This window comes from Gigantopelta aegis, chromosome 8, assembly GCF_016097555.1.
Source record: "Gigantopelta aegis isolate Gae_Host chromosome 8, Gae_host_genome, whole genome shotgun sequence".
Taxonomy (NCBI): domain Eukaryota; kingdom Metazoa; phylum Mollusca; class Gastropoda; order Neomphalida; family Peltospiridae; genus Gigantopelta; species Gigantopelta aegis.
The window spans coordinates 4,260,904-4,280,964 of record NC_054706.1 but is presented as its reverse complement, the minus strand read 5'-3'; the positions used below and the strand labels follow the sequence as shown (position 1 = coordinate 4,280,964).

Below are 20,061 nucleotides of genomic sequence, written 5' to 3'. Positions count from 1 at the left end.
ATTTTCAAGTTTTTGATTGGTTACTTCATTTACTACCAGAACTAACGATTGGAATGCAGTACTAACACAACTTTCTCCGTGACCCCGTGACCTCGTCGCGGCGTCGCATCGTCCGCAGTCCGTTCTCCAGCTCACTCAGACTAAAGCGCTCCTCAGTAGCCATGACTCCGACCTTCAACGACACGACAAAACGACAGCGGTTGTGTTAAAACATCACAGAATAAATAAAAAATTCAATTATAATGCATGTATTTAATGAGCATACAAAGTCAAATCGTGGCACGAAAATCCCATATCAATTATAATAATTTACAATGATTGTCCCTTTGAGGAAAGTGGCTACTGCTGAAACATTAATTGTCATGGAAATACATATAAATATAAATTAAAACTTGTTTTAATGCCTTTTATACAGGTACGATATCATTACAATTTAATAATTTGGCCAGAAGGGAACTATTTCCACAAAAGAATGTTCCTCGTTATTGCGTAAGGGAACATGGGGGTTGCGAGGTGAAAAGCCCCTAAGGCGCATTAATCCCGCTGGTACCATTCTGTAGGGCTTACTCCCATTTGGTCGGATTCCCAATTGGTCGAACTGCTAAAACAACAATAGATATGGTTCAATGGTCTTACTGACGTGCATGTTGTTACCTCAGTCATTATAATGAACTGTTCCAGATTATTTGGAAACCGATTATTATTGTATAGATGGTATAGATATCGCTTAACGCATAAAGTATGCAAATATGATAAATATCAAAATAATCCATCTACTGAATGTAGTGAATGTCCGTAAATAATTATAAAAGAAGGTCTCCATCTAAAAATGTTTATTTCACAAAAAGCAAAAAATAAAATTCAACATTTTAAAATATTCATTCTTTCAAGTACACATACAAGTACAAATGAATGAATGAATGTTTAACGACACCGCAGCACGAACAATACATCGGCTATTGGGTGTCAAACTATGGTAAAAGGAAACCAAATTTGATTAAGTGTCCACTTAAATAGCAGTTTCTTTCAGAATGTTACACTCACAGTGTCACAATCACTGCACAACATGAAGAGGCCATGTTCATTACATACACAGATAATTAGGTAGTGGTTATATAACAGACGAATACTTACTTTTCGACCAATTGGCATTTCGACCATTGGGAATTCGACCAAATGGGACGACACCTTCTGTGGAAAAGCCAAGCTACACGAAGTACGTTGTTATTTATCAAATCATTGTTATTTATCAAATCATTGTTATTTATGACCCACCACCTTCCTTCACTTCACCACCTTTAACCTATGGCAGTTTTAATGATGTAAGTTTGTGATGTACAGTGATAGTAATTTATGCATTGTTTTAAAACATGTTAATTTATGTATGAATGTAACTGTGTATACAATATAATTTTTAACCATGTTATATTATATATGAAGGTAATAATATGTGTATGCAATTTGGTTGTGGGTAGGCGTTTGTTCTGGACCCCACCTAACACCATTCTTTACTCAAGATTGGAGTATAAACATACGTTTTGTATACTGTGTTACATACATATGTATTTACGTATAATGTAAAGAGCTCTGTCGTTTTGAATAAATCCGCCTGTCTCCTGTTTTGTTTAACTTTGGTTTTACAAGCTTGTTCTCTTTAGGATCCTGTATAATATAAGTTGTAGAAGCATCACGAGGGGTATATGGCTTTTTATGTACCCTCGATGTGTTCTTTTACCCCGAGCCGAAGGGTACATAAAAAGCCATATACACCGAGAGATGCTTCTACAACGAATTTATCTTGCCGACATGTTAAACCATATAGCCAAATAATCAAAAGAACGCCAGACAATAATTGTTAATAATTTATTAACGGAGCCGTACCACGCGGACGCGAACGAAACCACTTGCCAGTGATGAAAAATAGTTCCATCGATAAACGAGTTTTTAACTTCAAATGTTTGTAATACGAAATTATTGCAATATTGATTGATTATCAATGTTATTTATAATCTAATTATTGTTTTAGCATTAACTGGGGTGGCTGGAAACTGTTGGAAATTACAGGCGGGGTATAAGAGAATTTGGCTCCGCCCACAGGGGTATAAGGGATTTGTCCAACGGCAAACAACTAATGAGAAGTACCAAGCATTTTTTTAAACATACTTTTTTTATGACTTTTGTAATGTAAACTGAAGCAAATGGACATAATTAGAAGAAAAACACACAAATTTTAATAATATTTCATCATAAATCTTGTTCAGCATAGATGTAAACATGACACGTCAATGGACACACCTTCTCCAGCTGTCTATCATGAAGGTGGACGTATCTACCTGCGCTCTCGAGCTGCCCCCCCACCTGGGGGGACTGATTGCCAGCTTCGGCTCTATGCTGGAGTTTCGGGTCACGTATACCGGGTCACGGGCGACCGTGACTTTGGTGTACGGTGACCCGCCTCCACAGAAGAGGAAAGGGGGGCCTGGAAGAGGAAGAAGAAGGAAGAAACCGGTGCTGGGGACGGCCCAGGGGGGGGGGGGGACAAAGCTGGCGGCTCAACCGCCAGTGGCGCTCCCTTCTGTGACACCGCCCCCACCGAGTCCTCCGGAGAGGAAGCAACCACTCGTGGTTCCTGCACCCCCGGAACGGCCGTACACCACCCAGGACATCAAGAGGTTCGAGCGGACGAGTGTGCCACCACCAACTTCTACCTCCACCCCAAAGACGACGACTCCGGTGCAGCGGTCAGTAACGACCGCTCCCGTCGAGTCGCCCCATGGACTTGTTGTTCCGGCGGCGAAAAGGAAGGCGACATCACCGACCACCCAACCAGCCAAGACAAAGCCACCGCCGGAATCCCCTCCCCCTGCTGACGACGAATGGACCATTTGATGGTCCCCAGTACATGCAGGGGGACACGCTCCAACCACATCTACTTCGGGGAGGATTTCTAAACGCCAACTGGAAACCAATGGAGGACGGCAGCAGTTTTGAGCTCCACTCAAAGATCTTCGGTGGAACCAAGGGAATAGTCGTCACGCACAGAAGGGACCAGACCTACAGGCAGTGCATCCTGTTTTGGGAACTCGACAACAGATCGATCCACAGGATGCTCAAAGCGGTCTGCGGCCCCGACTATTCCCTGGTGGTCAAACATCTCCAACAACTTAGGAAACAGCTGCCGTCACTCCAAGACACTCCAAGCTCCCCGAAGTAGACCAACCTTACCTAGGACAGGTATCCTCCTTTTTGGGCTTAGTTGGACTTTAAACATTTTCGATCGAGTTCAAAATTCTTATGTTTATTTTTTTATAAATAGTCCAACGCACTTTACTTTGGCGCCCGTTCAATTGCTCAAATCACCTTAAAACCTTTTCGGCCGAGCAATCAAACTTATTTTTGGGTTTAAATTATTAGTCCGGACATGATGTTAGGTGCAGGTATTCTCCGTAGACTTAGGTTTTTCTAGTTAGACCCGAAGGAATCGAAATTCAGCCAGTCAGAACACGGCCCATTTTCGGTGTCTACTAGTCGGTCCGCGCAGTCGCTGGACACTACTAAATACTTATTCAAAATTCTGCCCACTTCAAACTCACCCCCCCCCCCCCCTTGGCCTGGACTCAGTAACTGGCAAAGGCCAGAGATTGAGCCCAGGACAGGCGTGCATGAAACTTTCGTGGTATATATGCACGTTAAAAGGATTTAATGAATGAACGTCAATGGATATTCCAGAGGCCAATTTCGCAAATTTGCAAAAAAGCGTCCCCTCTTCACCAAAGCAAGATATAATACTTTAACAAAAAACTAAAATTAGCACTCTTTTCTTTGTTATCCTAACTAGTAATCCTCCAAGTTTTAATGTGTTTGGTTAAACCGTGTATTTTTTTTATTATTTTGCAAATGTGTTACCCGTCTGACAAAACTGTCCACAGCAGGGCACAGAAACACAGAAATGTTGGAAAATATTATTATGTTGTCACATACTGACAATCACTTTACAACTAATATGTTCTATAGACAATATCATTGTGTAGTCTATGCATTTATTAAAATAAAATACACCAGACATGTAGGAACTGGGGTGGGGTGGTGTAGTGGGAATGGCGGGCCTACGGGCTTGTTCTCCATTCCACACTTAAGGACAGAAATGTATGTTTTAAATTTTTACTACTCCACATAAATAAAGATGATCTAAAGATGAAATCTAGTTTGTACCCTTCACTAGAGACTGTATCCACCCCACCCACCCCCCACCGCCCCACACACACTTAAAATATCGTTCCTAGAGGCCTGTACAAATGTAAACAATATGTAGAGGCTGAGGTTAGGAGCCAGTTTTATCTTTAGGATTTTGTAATCATGATTTCAAACCCAACTGATTACAGTAGTTTGCCCCACATACTGACAGAAAACACATTTGTTATTATATATTGGAATAAAACAAAAATAATTACAATATATCCAGTGTTATTTTCTTTAATCATTCATGGAGGAAGAAGGAAGTCCTGGTGAAAATATATTACAGGTAAAACAAAACAAAATAATATATAATGCTTATTCCAAGTGGTAACTATTGTAAATTTTGCTTTAGATGCCAAAAGTGATTAATTATATTATTTTATGGTAACAGTCGAAAATTAGACGACCAATTGTTTCAACCTGTGCTAAATGTAGCAGGCTTTCTGCCAGAACATAATTCAAGGGTACGTAATAAAAACTAAATATATTTAAAGGCATATATTGGGTGGTTATGGATTTGAAATGTTGTTTTATTGGACATTTTATCTAATGTACTTTTACAAATTTTAAACAGCAATTCTCTTATTATAATCTAACTAAAAATAAAACAAATTATATCCATTACTTTCTGAGAATTTTGGGTACATATATGTAATTTTAGCCTCCCCCCCCCCCCCCCCCCCCCCCCCACCTCGTACCCTCTGGCAGAAACCCAGGATAGGTAAACAATGATTTGGTGTAGAGTATTTTTAATATGGCATACAGAAAACATTGAAAAGTGCAATTTTATTATGCTTTAATAGTGGACATTAGCTTTAAAACTAATTAACCATCATTAATTCTGGCCACAGTACATATATTGTTCCTGCCAAAGTGTTAGCATTTTAATTTTAATGACAATATACTGAACTGACGATGAACAATGTTATCTAAACGTTAAATGTATCAATTCACGTTTTTGAAGCTGTTTTGTTATGAGGTTAAAAAAACAACTAGATCAAGAGACGTTAGTATGGAGTCGTCGTGGGCTGTTGGTGAAAATTAATTTGGTAATTATAGGTAAATAAATGCGAACTATAAATATTCATATGTGAACAAATTGCAATACCTTTATTTAATTTAGATATCTTAAGTACATACTTGTCTTTCATTTTCACATTGTAAATGTACCAAAATGTCATGTTTATGTATTACATTTATACTTTTGGTTTACAACTGTCACACTGAAAACATTTGGCCCATAACTGTATTTAGTCAAATATGAGGCAAAATCTAGACTAAAAATTATTTATGCTCATTAAATCTTTTTTACACTTTATTTATTTTATGTTGGCATACATCAGTCATGTTTATAATAGCAATATGTTTGCAAGTTTGAGATTCTGTGTGCGCTGTGAAATAAACAATCTTAAAATTAGTGGCGAGAATTTCAAAAGTTATGTCCCTTGGTATAAAAATCCCGGTCAATCATAATTACTTTAATAAATCAGTTCTTTTACTTACAGTGGTTTAAATTTATGTTAGTGACATAAATCGGTTCCTTAAAATATTGCACATAATAACATATACATATAAATGGTGTTTATGGCTGATAAAGGGTTACAAATTGATAACCTATATTTAGGAAAATCATTTTACCACTTTTGATTTGCAACTAAGGTGCTAAAGTCACGTAAACAAATTTATTCATCATTCTACTTTACGAAAACTACCGAATTTTAACGGTTAAGTCGGTCGTTAATGACCGTAAACCCGTAATCGACATGTTGGTATTCGGGGTCGCGTTTTTGGCGAAATGATAAAACGCGTTTAGAGTTGCGGCCCTTTGCTTGGTGGTCTCTACCTCCCCCTTTAAATTTCGGCGCTCCGTTCAAAAATGTCCCCTGTCCCACCCAACCCAACCCTTTTCCTGTCCTGGAGGGAGGAGCCGACCAAGACCGGCACATGCGCCCAGGACAGGCGTGCGCTATAACAGCTTGCTCTGAATGTGCACGTAAAACCCTATGACCTGACCTGACCTCATGTCCAAGTTAAAAATGCATTCTTTGTCTAGGAGAAAAAATATACTGACGAGCCCTGATTTGTTCTAGTTCTTTTGTCCTATTTACATGTTAAAGGAAATTACATCAAGTGTTTCCAAGCACACCAAGTAGCAAAATGTTAACGGAAAATCGCACACCAATATTCAAACCTCAACACTGTGGTATAAACTAATTACCAGAAGTGTTTGCAAGCACGCGAGGTAGCTATGAATGCTGTATTATGACTATGGTTAATGAAATTACCCGAGGTCTTGAACGATTTGACTGTGATCGTCTGTTGGCGTGTGATGATTGACTGCTGTTACTCTGGGTTGGTGTTCCTGAAGACCGAGTCGGATGCGAATATTCTGCAAACAAACAAACAAATAACAACACCACTGAATATATCGTGTTGATCAGTCGGCAGAATGTTTTTAAAATCTGACAAATAAAACCTGGACACATTGGTTAAAAGCATAGATAAATTAACCCTGGGTTAGTCTGATATTTTCCTTTTAATTATTTGTGCATACATGTACATATAAATTAAAATTTAGATTTAATTATGTATGGATATCTTTAGTTGTTCTAAACCACGTTTGACATTATGTATGGATACCTTTAGTTGTTCTAAACCACGTTTGACATTATTGTTTCAAGTATTTTTTGAATTGATTCTATCTTTGGTTTTGAAATGTTCTGTTGGCCATTGGTTAAACTAACTAATATTTGAACAACTGACCCCTAATCTCCCATGTAACCAGCTATGTTTACTACATGCTGATTTAATACATCTAGTCTGTACCACGTGGGCACGTGTTACCACTAAACTTAATACAGACGGCAGTGTTGCCCCTTCAGCTCGTTTGCTTCGTGACCGAGAGAGATGATGGAACAACCTCTCAATCTAAATACATGTACTGACACATATGGACAATCGGGAAAATGTTTCATTCACATAATATTATTCATATTGAAAATAAGAAAAAAGTGACAGTGCTAGTGAAGCTGAACCCTTGGCATTTCTGTACTACATGGAATTCCTTCTAATCTAAATACTGAGAAATATGGACAATCAAGACTGTTTTATCCATATAATATTGTTGATAATGAAACTAGGATAAACTGACAATAAAGCCAAATCATTGTCATTTTGCTGTGTGATTATGTACTACTAGTATATCGAATTAATTTGTGTGCGGAAAACAAATGTCTTAAACCTCACCTCTGGGCTGTAACGGGTCGTAATTTAACTTGGGCGCCCTCTGGTGTCTAGAGTCGTGTGTTTGATCATCCATAACTGTGCAATTTAGCGCCTGTCCTTCTGGATAAGGGTAGTGGCCGTTTCTTGGAGACTGACACACGTTCTGTGGAATTATTAATAATTAACTATTTAGGGTAAGTAAACAAAAACATTATTAAACATGTTATGAGATATAATTTAGTATTAACTTCTTAAGGCACGTGAACTAAAACATTAAACACATGCCGTGTGATTACATTGATTATTAACTATTTGAGGCATGTAAACTGAAACATTAAACACATGCCGTGTGATATCATTGGTTATTAACTATTTAGGGAACTATTTAGTAAACTAAAAAACAACACTTATTACTTCTGATCCATCTGGGATTTTTAAAAATATAAAATTTGAGATGAGGCAATGTAATTTCGTCGTGAGCAGTCATTCTGAATGTGTTTTGATTGGCCAAATGATATTGTTTATTTGGGTTAGATCTACTAACTACATGAAGTCATAACCATTAAGATATGACAAGAAAGAAATTCATTTTACAGTTCTTTTCTATTATGATATTCATGTCTGTGTCTGTACAAGGAAGTCTTATAGAAAATAACAACCATAGATATAATACTCATGTTTTATAACTACCGACAATGAAATAATTATTACCTTCAATTTCTTTAGTAATGACTGCACCTGAAGAAAAAACAAACACACACCAATTAAAAACTGATCTCGGTGTCTTGGTGGCTGGTAGTTACTAGCTTCGCATCCCCATACCGGCTTACTACCAGAGCGAGTTTTAACGGCTTAGTGGGAAGACAAAGGCCACTACATCATCTTCTCTCTCATTAACAACTAACCACTAACCCACTGTCTTGAACAGATATCGTCGATAGCCGAGACAGACAGACAGACCGATAGTTTATTAAAGTCTCACCTCATTACAACAGAATACAATTTAGCATAATATACATGCAAGCAATATAAATAAAACAATTGTAATGAGCCATTCCGTACTGCGTTATGAGAGATGTGTGACTCTGCTGACTTTATATCGTCCTGGACTACAACACAGTCAAAGTTTTCATTGATTAATTATTACTTGTGGTGTTTAAAAATAGTATTAATGGTTAAAAACAAACCACAAGATCCTCAACTTCAAATACACAGATTGCATAATATTAGGTAATAATGTCTATATGCGTACTATTACGGTAATAATGTCTATAAATTCTAAATGCGTAATATTACGGTAATAATGTCTATAAATTCTAAATGCGTAATATTACGGTAATAATGTCTATAAATTCTAAATATGTAATATTACGGTAATAATGTCGATAAATTCGAAATGCTTAATATTACGATAATAATGGCTATACATTCCAAATGGATAATATCATAGTAATAATATCTGTTAATTCTAAATACGTAATATTACGGTAATAGTGCGTATAAATTGTAAATGTGGAATACATTTATATATCTTGTAGTCCACTCTTCAACTTCTCTCTTCAAATCATCGTACTCCAGGCCATCCCCCCGAGCGTTCTGAAACAGTTGAGTAATGGTAGATTAACATATAATATCTCTTTTAATAAGAATCATCGTACTCCAGGCCATCCCCCCGAGCGTTCTGAAACAGTCGAGTAATGGTAGATTAACATATAATATCTCTTTTAATAAGAATCATTCAGAACATAACTAATATTCAAAGAATATATTCCAAAACCGACAATATCAGAATAGTTATATGCATGGGCCTGGTGCTAGTTATGATTTAGTAAACTAGTCTGGGAGTGATAGTCCTCTTGATGGCGGTGCAAGAGGGCTGAAATCTCCAGTAATGGCAGAAAAGGATCTCCCGAGGAGTGGCTGTCCTCCTATAGACGAGGCACTAGACAGAGATTCATGGAATCAACCACTATTTTTCCGAATACCCATTCGACTCTGCATTGTGCAGAGATACGGCCCTCATCGTGTATTACGATTTTGTCGTTCGAATTTAAGTTAGAAGTCGTATAGAGTTAGAGTTATGGCTCTGGTTACCTTAAGGTTAGGATTAGGACTAGGTTATCGTACCTGTTCTATAACATTCAGCTCAAAGCCTGCCATTCTTATCTCCTCCTGGAGGTACACTCTCAGGTCGACAGATGGCGCTGAGTTCAGCAAAGTGTTTAAAAACCTCATGCAAGTTATCTGAAAATAGTCCGTCAGTATAGTCATAAATGTTTGGTATTTGTACAATGTACATATAATGTTACATGGTAGCGTATACAAATCGTAAATTATGTCAATATACTGAATAACAACAACAACAACAACAACAAAAACGCAAATACTATCAAATATATTTTTTCATGATGCCATTAATTCAGTAAATAGACTATCAAAATGGTCATAACATGTTCAAAAGACATTAGTAATGTTAATAGACATAAAAGCTAATGGGCTTAAGACTGAGTAACTTTAAATAAATAAAAGAAAAGTATATTTATTTAATATAATAAAACTAACTACGACGTACCTGAAAGAGTATATTGGCGGATCCGCGAGAATTGAGCATGCTCACTAGCAATTTGAATCTGACGGACTCTCCCAGCTTCAGTCTCATGTACGTGAAGGCCTCGAACACTCGTTCGAACCCGCTCACCGCCATCAGCGCTAACGTTAGAATCTACAGCAAGAAACACGCTATGTAACCTTCACAAAATAACGGCTTTAGGCCCGGCCGTCGGGATAGCGGATTTTTCGAACTCAGTATCTTATCAAATTAAAAACATTTCAAACATGACTTCTGATTGTCAGTCATCGATATTATAGTTTATGAATAGATACTTAAAACCCAATAAAACATAAAACCCCAGAGCCATTTGGGGTCCCATAAAATGTAAGCCTCCGACCTTTGTCCGATATATATCTCGTTTTGTTTTTTAATGTATTCATTTCCAGGGGCCAGTCATATAATAGGAGTGCTTTAAAGATGTAGCTGTTATGTAGTTTGTTTGTTTGTTTAACTTACCTCTATCGAGGTGATCCGACTCTTGACATGACTGCTAAGAAGACCCCACACCAGGGTCTGTAGTCCATCCGGGTCATTTACTAGCTCGTGCAGGACAGGCTAACAAACCAGAAAACATACTTTTAAACTGATACATGTGTGTGTATATATGTGTGTGTGTAATCATTGGTGCATTTACTATAGCTTGACACCCAATAGCCGTGTATTTTTCGTGCTGAGGTGTCGTTAAACATACATTATGTATGTGTATGTGTATATATATGTGTGTGTGTATGTGTATATGTATGTGCTTTTGTATGTGTATGTGTATGTGTATGCGTATATGTATGGGTATGTGTGTGTGTTTGTGTTTGTGTGTGTGTGTGTGAGTATGTGCGTGTGTGCGCGCGTGTGTATGTGTGTGTGTGTGTGTGTGTGTGTGTGTGTTTGTGTATACATATGCGCGTGAGTATGTACGTTTATAGTCCTTGTTATTTAATAATAATAATAATGTAAATTGTTACATAACATTAAAAACATCTGATTAAAGCCTGTTTGTTAGTAGTATTATCATTGTTTTAGTCGTTGTTTGTTTATTGTTGTTTTATCTGTTTTGTTTTGTTTATTGGAATACCTGTAAATAAGATAAATAATTCGAACGTTTTCTAGAAATTAAGTAAGGTGGTAGCTTTAATTTGAACTGTAATTAATCCTTGCAATATACATAAAATACTCAATATCTGTTTTAAAAATATTTTATAGGACCTTCATGAAATGTGTATACTAATATATTGTTTATTGGTAAAATATTGTTACCTGTAATCTAAGACAAAACTTGATACACAACAGACAGTCGTGTTCGTCCGTCTGAAAGTAACAAAAGATTTTGCTTTATATAGAACAATACACTAAAACCTGTTTATTAAAAGAAGATAGCCATTTAGTTTATCAACACATCAAACATCAACACATTATAAACTTCGTATGGTAATTTGGTTGTTTCCACACTTGACCGAGAGCAAGAGTGAGAGAAAACCCGTTGCAGCCACAAAGGCTACTCTCACCAATAAAGCAGCAAGGAATCTTTTACAGGCATTTTCCCATCACTATTATCTAATAATATTAAAAACAAACAAATCCATGCCAATAGATATTAAACTCAATTACAGACGTTACATACCAAATTACGTTTGTAATCTTCCAGTTTGGAACAGGTCGAGTACCGACTGGAGATGGTAGCATGTTTTTGATTGGCTGAAGAGCCTGGGGATGAACCAGTCTGAAGCTGTTTTAGTAACGAGAACAGCAGTTTGACACCACCATTCGGAGGTTTGTTGAACTCCACCAAAAAGCTGAAAAAGAGATAAACGTTAATTTAAAGGGGCATTCCTGAGTTTGCTGCAATTTGTAAGATGTTATCGACTAACAGAGACTTTTTAACGATTGCAATTACATATCAAATACATTTTTCTGCATAAAATATTAGTGGCTGTATATTAAACGTGTTTTTGATCGTTCTACTATTTGTACTAGGTTAAATTTCCTTTTATTTCCTAAACATAAAATCCAGTTTGGGCTTCTTACAAATATTAAGACGACCAGAAACACATTGAATATAAAGACACAGATATTCTAAACAAGAAAACAGATTTAAGATGTAATTAAGTTTAATCGTAGAAATATTTTATTTGTCGGAAACATCTTACAATGCAGCAAACTCAGGAATGTCCCTTTAATAACAAGTAAAACAAGAAAAGATATCTACATGTAGTAATATAATAATATGTAACGGTATTGAACATGGAGTAGAAGTAGTATTTTGGGTAAAGATTCTAAACATTTAATTTTGTTTTAGTAAAATAGAAATTTCATGTTGTGTAAAAAAATTATCGTTTATTTTGTTTAACGACAGCACTAGAGTACATCAGTTAATTAATTGTATGTTAAACATTGCAGTAAACTATTATTTGATAATTCTGACACGGTCTTTCACAGAAACCCGCTACATTTCCCCATTATATTTTATTTTATATGCACTTTCTCTCACTTTGATATACCAGTCGTGACGACGCATTGGCTGGGATGGAAGAAAACAATAGGTTCTCCTAGGACGTTTCGGAAGTAGACAAACATTATGAATATGCCAAATATAATTTTAATTACGACATAATGTAAGGTCGTTGGTTGTGTGGTCTGTGAGGTTTGAATATCAACTGGAGGACATTGATCACAGAACTACATTCTGCTTACCAACTGGTATTATCTACATGTTTGTGGTTGCACACCATTCATTTTGCATGCATTTCAATAGGATTTGTATGTCAAAATATGTTCTGTGAAAAATACGACAATATCGAGACAGTTATTTTTAGAAAGTACTTTCACTTGATAACTACCATGCCAAATGTCCACATAGGTTGACCAGGAACAGTTTTAAATTATTTAACTTTATGCCAGAGCTCCTTGATTTTGCATTATATAACATACCACATGCTCGGTTGTTATCATTCAGTATAAATAAATGGTAAGTCATTTAAAATGAAAGGGTTATTTAAATACTACATAAGTAGTATTCGCTATGTCTTCCTAAGATATTATTATGAGAATCACTATCGTAATGGCCGTGGGAATTCTATCAAAATAATGAGTTAAATAACCGAACACAAGCTGTATGTTATCTCGATGTTTGGAGTCTGATAGACGGAGTTTACAACTAAATGGATATACATAACAGGGGTGTATCCTTAAACATAGCTGAACAAAGTAACACAACGAAAATATGTAGCATCGTGTTAACAACAGTTGTTACACGAAATCCTCTCGAACAGAAAATAATGCTAGGTGAAATATTTAATTCTTGTCCATTGTTAATTATCAAACATGGATTTATTTATTTAATCATTTCTATTCTACCATATACATTTTAGGCTTTTGGACTGGTATGCATATTCAACGATATTTAATGCACATTTTTGCTTAAAATCAGCAAGTATATTGGTATATTTAATTCATGAAACGGTAAACACGATACGGCTATTACACATAACGGGCGCAGCCATTTTGCTACATCCCAGTGAATGTGACATTTTGGTGAGCAGCTTGTTACGTTACACAACGCATCACATCAATAATTTGTCTTAGTACCGGACGAAAAAGAAACAAAATGGCTGCACCCAGTCAGCAGGAATAATCACGGTGTTTTATTAATTCTAAAATTACACCATTTTTTTTTTAAAACTGTCAATATGTGTTGATGGTCCGGGTATGCATCTTAACAACAGATAAGACTCATATTTCACTTCACCGCCCCTTTACTATTAGGGAGCAGGACGTAACCCAGTGGTAAAGCGATCACTTGATGCGCGGTCGGTTTGGTATCGATCCCCGTCGGTGGGCCCATTGGGCTATTTCTCGTTCCAGCCAGTGCACCACGACTGGTATATCAAAGACCGTGGTATGTGCTATCCTGCCAGTGGGATGGCGCATATAACATATCCCTTGCTACTAATGGAAACATGTAGTGGGTTTCCTCTCTAAGACTATATGTCAAAATTACCAAATGTTTGACATCCAATAGCCGATGATTAATTAATCAATGTGCTCTAGTGGTTTCGTTAAACAAAACAAACAAACTTAACTTTAATATTAAACGTAAACGATCTAGCTAACGATGCCTAAGATGACTGTCTTGGCATATTAATTTTAACCGGGTATGTAATAACACTCGTTATACACATGTATTCAAGGGCCGTCGTATTAACGTCACAACCCGAAACGGAAAAATTGCAAAACCATGTTGCAGGAATTTTTCGGCTTTGTGTGATAATACCCGGATTTACAACAACAATGTAACTGTTAAGAGCCACCGGCATCAGTAGATACAAGACCAAAGTTTTACAATTCATCCACTGCCATCCGCGTTTACATTTAATCAATACTACAGAGTGCATCAGTTTATAGACTGTCGATCGATCAGGTATTGAATAAAGAAAGGTAGAAAGACAAACGTTCAATGCTCTGATTAACTTCTATTACTATGAGAAACCCGTAGAGCTGGTGTATCAATAATTTAAAACATCTCACAATGCCATCACAATGACGACTTGCTAAAATGTATTTGCTAAAACTGTATATATGGCGATTAAAGTTATTATCGTTCTATGTAAAATGGTTGTCAGACAGTATCTGCAAAGGCTTTGCGATCTATTTGCTTTTCTGTCTGTTGTTTTGGCATCAGATGACAGTTAAATACAGGTTTGAAATACATTAATATACAAGGGCGCATACAGGATTTTATAAAAGGGATCTGGATATAAAGGCAGGCGGGGTCGGGTGTCGAGTGAAATACTGGTACTAACCATAAGGAAGGATAATGTTAATAACCGTCACCTAGAATCGCCCCTGTTAGTTTTATATGCAACAAGAAAGCCTTTTATAAACACGATGAGCGACATTGCAGATTCCATACTATATTGGCTTAATGCTATGGATTTAGTTTGTTGTTTGTTGTTTTCTTTTCTTTCTTTGTGCGTGTGCGTTTTTGTGCGTTTGCGCGTGTGCGCGTGCGTGTGTGTGAATTTTTAAGTGGGTTGATTTCTTAGTTTTTATTTATTTATAAATGTTATTTATTTATTTATTTATTTACTGTGTCTGCTGCTATTATTTTGATTTGAAAGCAATAAACAACTTTTTTTCCTTGAAAGCTAATTTGCTGACTCTTGCTGCAAATCACCTTTTAAATCTAATTTTTAGAAAAGTTAAAAGCCGGACTCTCTTTACCTGTCGTATGACAACCTGAGGTCGAGTTTGAGTCTGCGCAGGAAGTAGGACAGCGGACTTATACCGTCTTTGGGGCGTTTAGCGCCCCCTATCCTCTCCGACTGAAGCGGCTTGCCCTCCACGAACCTCCGCAGGTAGTTGATGTAGTGCTCCACGGAGTAGATCGGCGCTCGGGTTTGCTGAAATCATATATATATATATAATTATATTCATTTGTAATGTTACGTCACGCAGGATAAAAATACACAACAAACTTTGTGAGCGCATATAGCTTCAAATTGGATCTTTCAGGAGGAATTTGAGATAATCCCGTATAAAAATAAAATAAATATTGTCGAAAAATGTGAAATGAGTTAACATAACTGACATATTTGCATAACAGTGGACTATGTTCTATGTCAATAAATATTGAAACCAAAACAATATGGTTGTGTATGATTATTTGATTAGCACACAGCTAGTGGGTCGATACTGAGTATATTACATACCAACCTGTTTGTTTAAGGCGTCGTCACACTATGCGACATAAATCAGTAGTGTTGAGGAGAATAAACGTTTGCGGGTGATCGCTATCGATTCAATATGGTATATACTTACCTGACAGCGAGCGTCATTGATGAACACGCGTGCATGTACTAATCGGTTCTCTATTTGATACTTGCTCCTTTGACAACAATGTACGGTATTTCTGTGTGAAACATATTGTCGGACTTGAAATAGTAAATAATACTAATAACTCTTGTCACATTCACATGTTCGTTGTGTTCAGAACGGCATGCGGTTGTGAACAGTTTGACGGGTTCCATCGTGTTCTATCATTTTACATTCATTTAATTTAAGGTTCAGTCTATCGAACGATCGCCATCAGAACTGAAAATATTCCAATCTCATCAGGAGACGGAGTGAATTCGTCAACAGTTGAAGTATTGTGAGTTGTCACTTAGACAGCCTGTCGTAAGTTCAGTCAACCACTTTTCGCTAACGTTTGCTAAACTGGTTTTTACGCTACTCAATAAACCGAATTACCACTTTGGGAACCAGTCAAAATAGTTTGCAAACGTTAGTAAAAAACGGCTGGCTAAACTTGGGGTAGATTTTGATCTTCTGCAGACTTTTCAGACAACCAGGAACACATTGACGTACGTAAAGGAATATTCTAAACAGGAAACTGGATGTTCACCGATTAATTAATAATAATTATGATAATAACAAAAATAATGATAACGACGTCGGTGATGACGGAGACAACGATGGTGATAGTATTAATAATAATAATAATAATAATAATAATAAAAAAAAAATAAAAAAATTATAATAATAATGATGATGATGATGATGATGATGATAATGATGATGGTATTAATAGTAATGATGATGATGGTAGTGATAATGATGATAATGGTATTGATGATGATGACGATGACGACGACGATGATGATGATGATATTAATTATAATGATGACGATGATATTAATTATGGTGGTGGTGATGATGATGATGATGATGATGGTGGTGGTGATGATGATGATGATGGTGGTGGTGGTGGTGGTATTGATGATGATAATAATGATAATGACGATGGTGACGATGATGATGATGATGATGATGATGATGATGATGATAATGATGATGACGATGATGGTAATGATGGTGGTGGTATTGATGAAGATAATGAAGATGGTGATGATGATGATGAACAATAAGTAATTTCACCTCGTTAAAGATCATTTTCCACTGCTCTTCCATGGACATCAGTCGATTTTCTCGTGCCACGTCTTCGTCCAGCGACCACGTCATATCCTGTTGACACAACAATACATAGGTTTTACGTCGTGTATAATATGTCTTCATTACAATAGCCTACGTCGTCTTGAACATTTCTGACTTGTAAGTTCTATAATAGGGAATTAAATGCCACTCTAATTGAAAAGTTAGTCTGTTTTGTTTAACTACATCACTATAGAACACTGATTAATCGTCTAATGAATGTCAAACATCTGACAATTCTGACACGTAATCTTTGGAGAAAACCCACAGCTGTTTTTCGTAAATTTAATAGCAGCAAGTGACCTATTATATGCCCTTTCCCACAGACAGGACAGCATATACCACGGCCTTTGATATACTAGTTGCAGGACATATACATACATACATACATACATACATACATACATACATTGTGAGGCCAGAAAGGATTTAATTATCCCCTGCGCCAGTGCGTTAATATTTATGTATGTAACAGTTCTACTTCGACATACATACAATATATAGATATACATACATCAGTACATACTAGCCAGTGCCAGGTCTGCCCACTGTTTTATGTACGTAAGCAGGATCGACCGCGTAGCTTGTAGGCCCCATGCATATAGTTGAGTTAAAGAGCATGCCTCAATAGATATAGATATTCACACATCAATACATACATACATGCATACATACATACATACATACATACATACATACATACATACATACATACATACATACATACATACATACACACACTTGTATATATATATGATGATATTATTGAAAAAAGACAGAACGTAGTTCAGCGAAAGAGTTCCGCCACAGGTATGATGAATCGTAGGTAAATGGTTATACGTAAAGGTCACCGTGACCCACCGTTTGATATTTCCGATTCCCCTGACGAGTAAAACGGCCCAAGTGAAGAATAGTTAACAGTTTGTTACACGTTTAATCCCACAGTTTATGTCTCTTTTATGGATTATGAATTATTCAAGCCCGGTTCTTTTACAAACTGTTTTCTTCTGCTATAATACCACGGTTTTCTTTTGTGCGTGTATGTGTGTTTATGTTTATGTTGTTGTTTGTTTGTTTATTTGTGTCTGTGTGTGTGATTCTCTGTGTGTGTGTGCGCGCGCGCGCTCGCGTACGCGTGTGTGTATGTCTTTCCCTCTATGTGTGTGTGCGTGCGTGCGAATCGGTGTGTGTGTGTGTGTGTGTGTGTGTGTGTGTGTGTGTGTGTGTGTGTGTGTGTGTGTGTGTACCTGTCTCTGTGTTATCGTCTAACCCCACAGGCAAAATTATATAAAGCTCAAGGGCAGGGCAACCTAAAACTTACCGCGCGACAGGTTACAGATCCTCGGCAGTGGACCGGCTGAGTTACCAACTTACTTCTTGTTCCCGTCACAGTTCTATAGTTCAAATACTAACAGCCGTGTATGTGATGTGATGTCAGTGTGAAAATTCATATTAAAGAACAACCATTACCATAGAAAGGAATCAGTCTATGTTGCGACAGACACGTGTCACACATATTGAGTAAACATCTAGGGGCCCAGTCTACGAACACTGGTTTTGTCTTACAAGTATGTAGCTACATATATTTACAACACGTACACGTGTATGTATGAAAAACATGTTTGGTGAATTAGACTCCTAACATCTTCATTTTAAATTTATTTTCGTGCTAAATTCCCGTTAAGATTTCGGTACTTTGTCCTTAGACCCACCTAGAACGTATCTAGGCTGTTTGTCCAATTTGAGTAAACTAATAGCTTTTAGTGACTTAGAAATCTGTGATTGTACACATCTCCACTAGGTGTTAAAATAATTCTGATTGGGAGCTGATACTGTTGTCCAACGACACACCTTTAGGCCATGACGTAATCGCCATGTCACCGAGGTCGGTGACTCCTAAACGTCGGATGCTGTAGTTCAGTGGTTGATCGGTCACCACTGGGTGGACTGGTTAATCAAAGTCCGTGGTGCGTGCTGTTTGTGGGGAAATAGTTTACAAAAGACCTCTTGTTGGTAACTGACACGGATATCATTTATGCGTGGAACAGGTTTCTCTTCTCTTATTAGATCAAGTGTAGTAGCCGCAAATTAATTAGGTGTAGGAATTCATGTTTATAAAACTGCCATTGATTGCCACGTTTTGATTCGAGTAGCTTGAGGCATGTGTGGATTTCCTCCTTCCCCATCTCCCTTTCTCCTCATATCTCCTCTTCTTCCTCTCTTCCTGTCTCTCTCCCCCCCCCCCTCTCTCTCTCTCTCTCTCTCTCTCTCTCCACAAATGTCAAAATTATTATGTTAGACATAAACTAACTGTAGTTTAAAGATGTGCTCGTTAACTATTCATTTTCTTTTATTAAAGAAACACAAATTTGCCTGTCTGTTAAACAGGTGAGCTATTCTCTCCTTATCATATCGTTTAGCTCTGTGAACCAGATTAACCCTATCGCTTTCAACGCGTCACATGTTCCTTGTCCAGCTCAACTTGTAAACAACACAACCCATAATAAAACTGTCAGGTGAAAACCTAACAAAAACGACATTCCTTTCCGCAAACCATTACACCTGGGCGACTCGTTCGCCGGGCTTTCACGGGTGACAGAAGCCACATCCCTTTGTTGAAAAATGTTATCGAAGAAAATTAAACTCCTGTCAAGAAACCCAAAGAGAGTTGTTGGCAACCCGGCCCCGCATGGTATCTTAATGTGATGAAGAGCTAAACGGCTTTTAAAGATGGTCTATTCAGCGAACACAAGCGTGCCAAGAAAGGTGTTTATTACAGTGGTTAACTGTAAAAGGATGTTATTTAGAAAATGGTATATGTGGTCAAATGATTTTTTCCCCCTATGCCATGCCAAGATAATGTTATTATTACGGTTTATTAGAATTTTCGTAAATCTGAACGACAAAACCGTTATCCGCGATCAAGAACGTATCTCTGTATAATACAGAGTCGAATGGGTATTTGGCAACATAGTGGTCGATTCCATGAATCTCTATCTAGTGCCTCG

At 37.1% G+C, this 20,061-nt stretch overlaps 1 protein-coding gene across 3 annotated transcripts in view; it reads right to left on the bottom strand.

Annotated features, from left to right (window-relative positions):
* The window catches only part of LOC121380098, a 43,575-nt gene that overhangs the window by 12,492 nt on the left and 11,022 nt on the right, over nt 1-20,061 (bottom strand). For 2 of the 3 annotated variants that reach the window (XM_041508851.1, XM_041508850.1), the window contains exons 2-13: nt 17,000-17,086; nt 15,287-15,465; nt 11,688-11,859; nt 11,324-11,374; nt 10,529-10,627; nt 10,034-10,183; nt 9,589-9,705; nt 8,983-9,057; nt 8,173-8,199; nt 7,483-7,624; nt 6,522-6,625; nt 67-172 (exon numbers count right to left, since the gene is read on the bottom strand). In XM_041508851.1, coding sequence (XP_041364785.1) covers nt 67-172; nt 6,522-6,625; nt 7,483-7,624; nt 8,173-8,199; nt 8,983-9,057; nt 9,589-9,705; nt 10,034-10,183; nt 10,529-10,627; nt 11,324-11,374; nt 11,688-11,859; nt 15,287-15,465; nt 17,000-17,086 — 1,309 coding nt within the window. Of the gene's footprint in view, nt 1-66; nt 173-6,521; nt 6,626-7,482; nt 7,625-8,172; nt 8,200-8,982; nt 9,058-9,588; nt 9,706-10,033; nt 10,184-10,528; nt 10,628-11,323; nt 11,375-11,687; nt 11,860-15,286; nt 15,466-16,999; nt 17,087-18,374; nt 18,512-20,061 lie in introns of those variants that run through there. The other variant, XM_041508852.1, reaches the window with a different exon arrangement.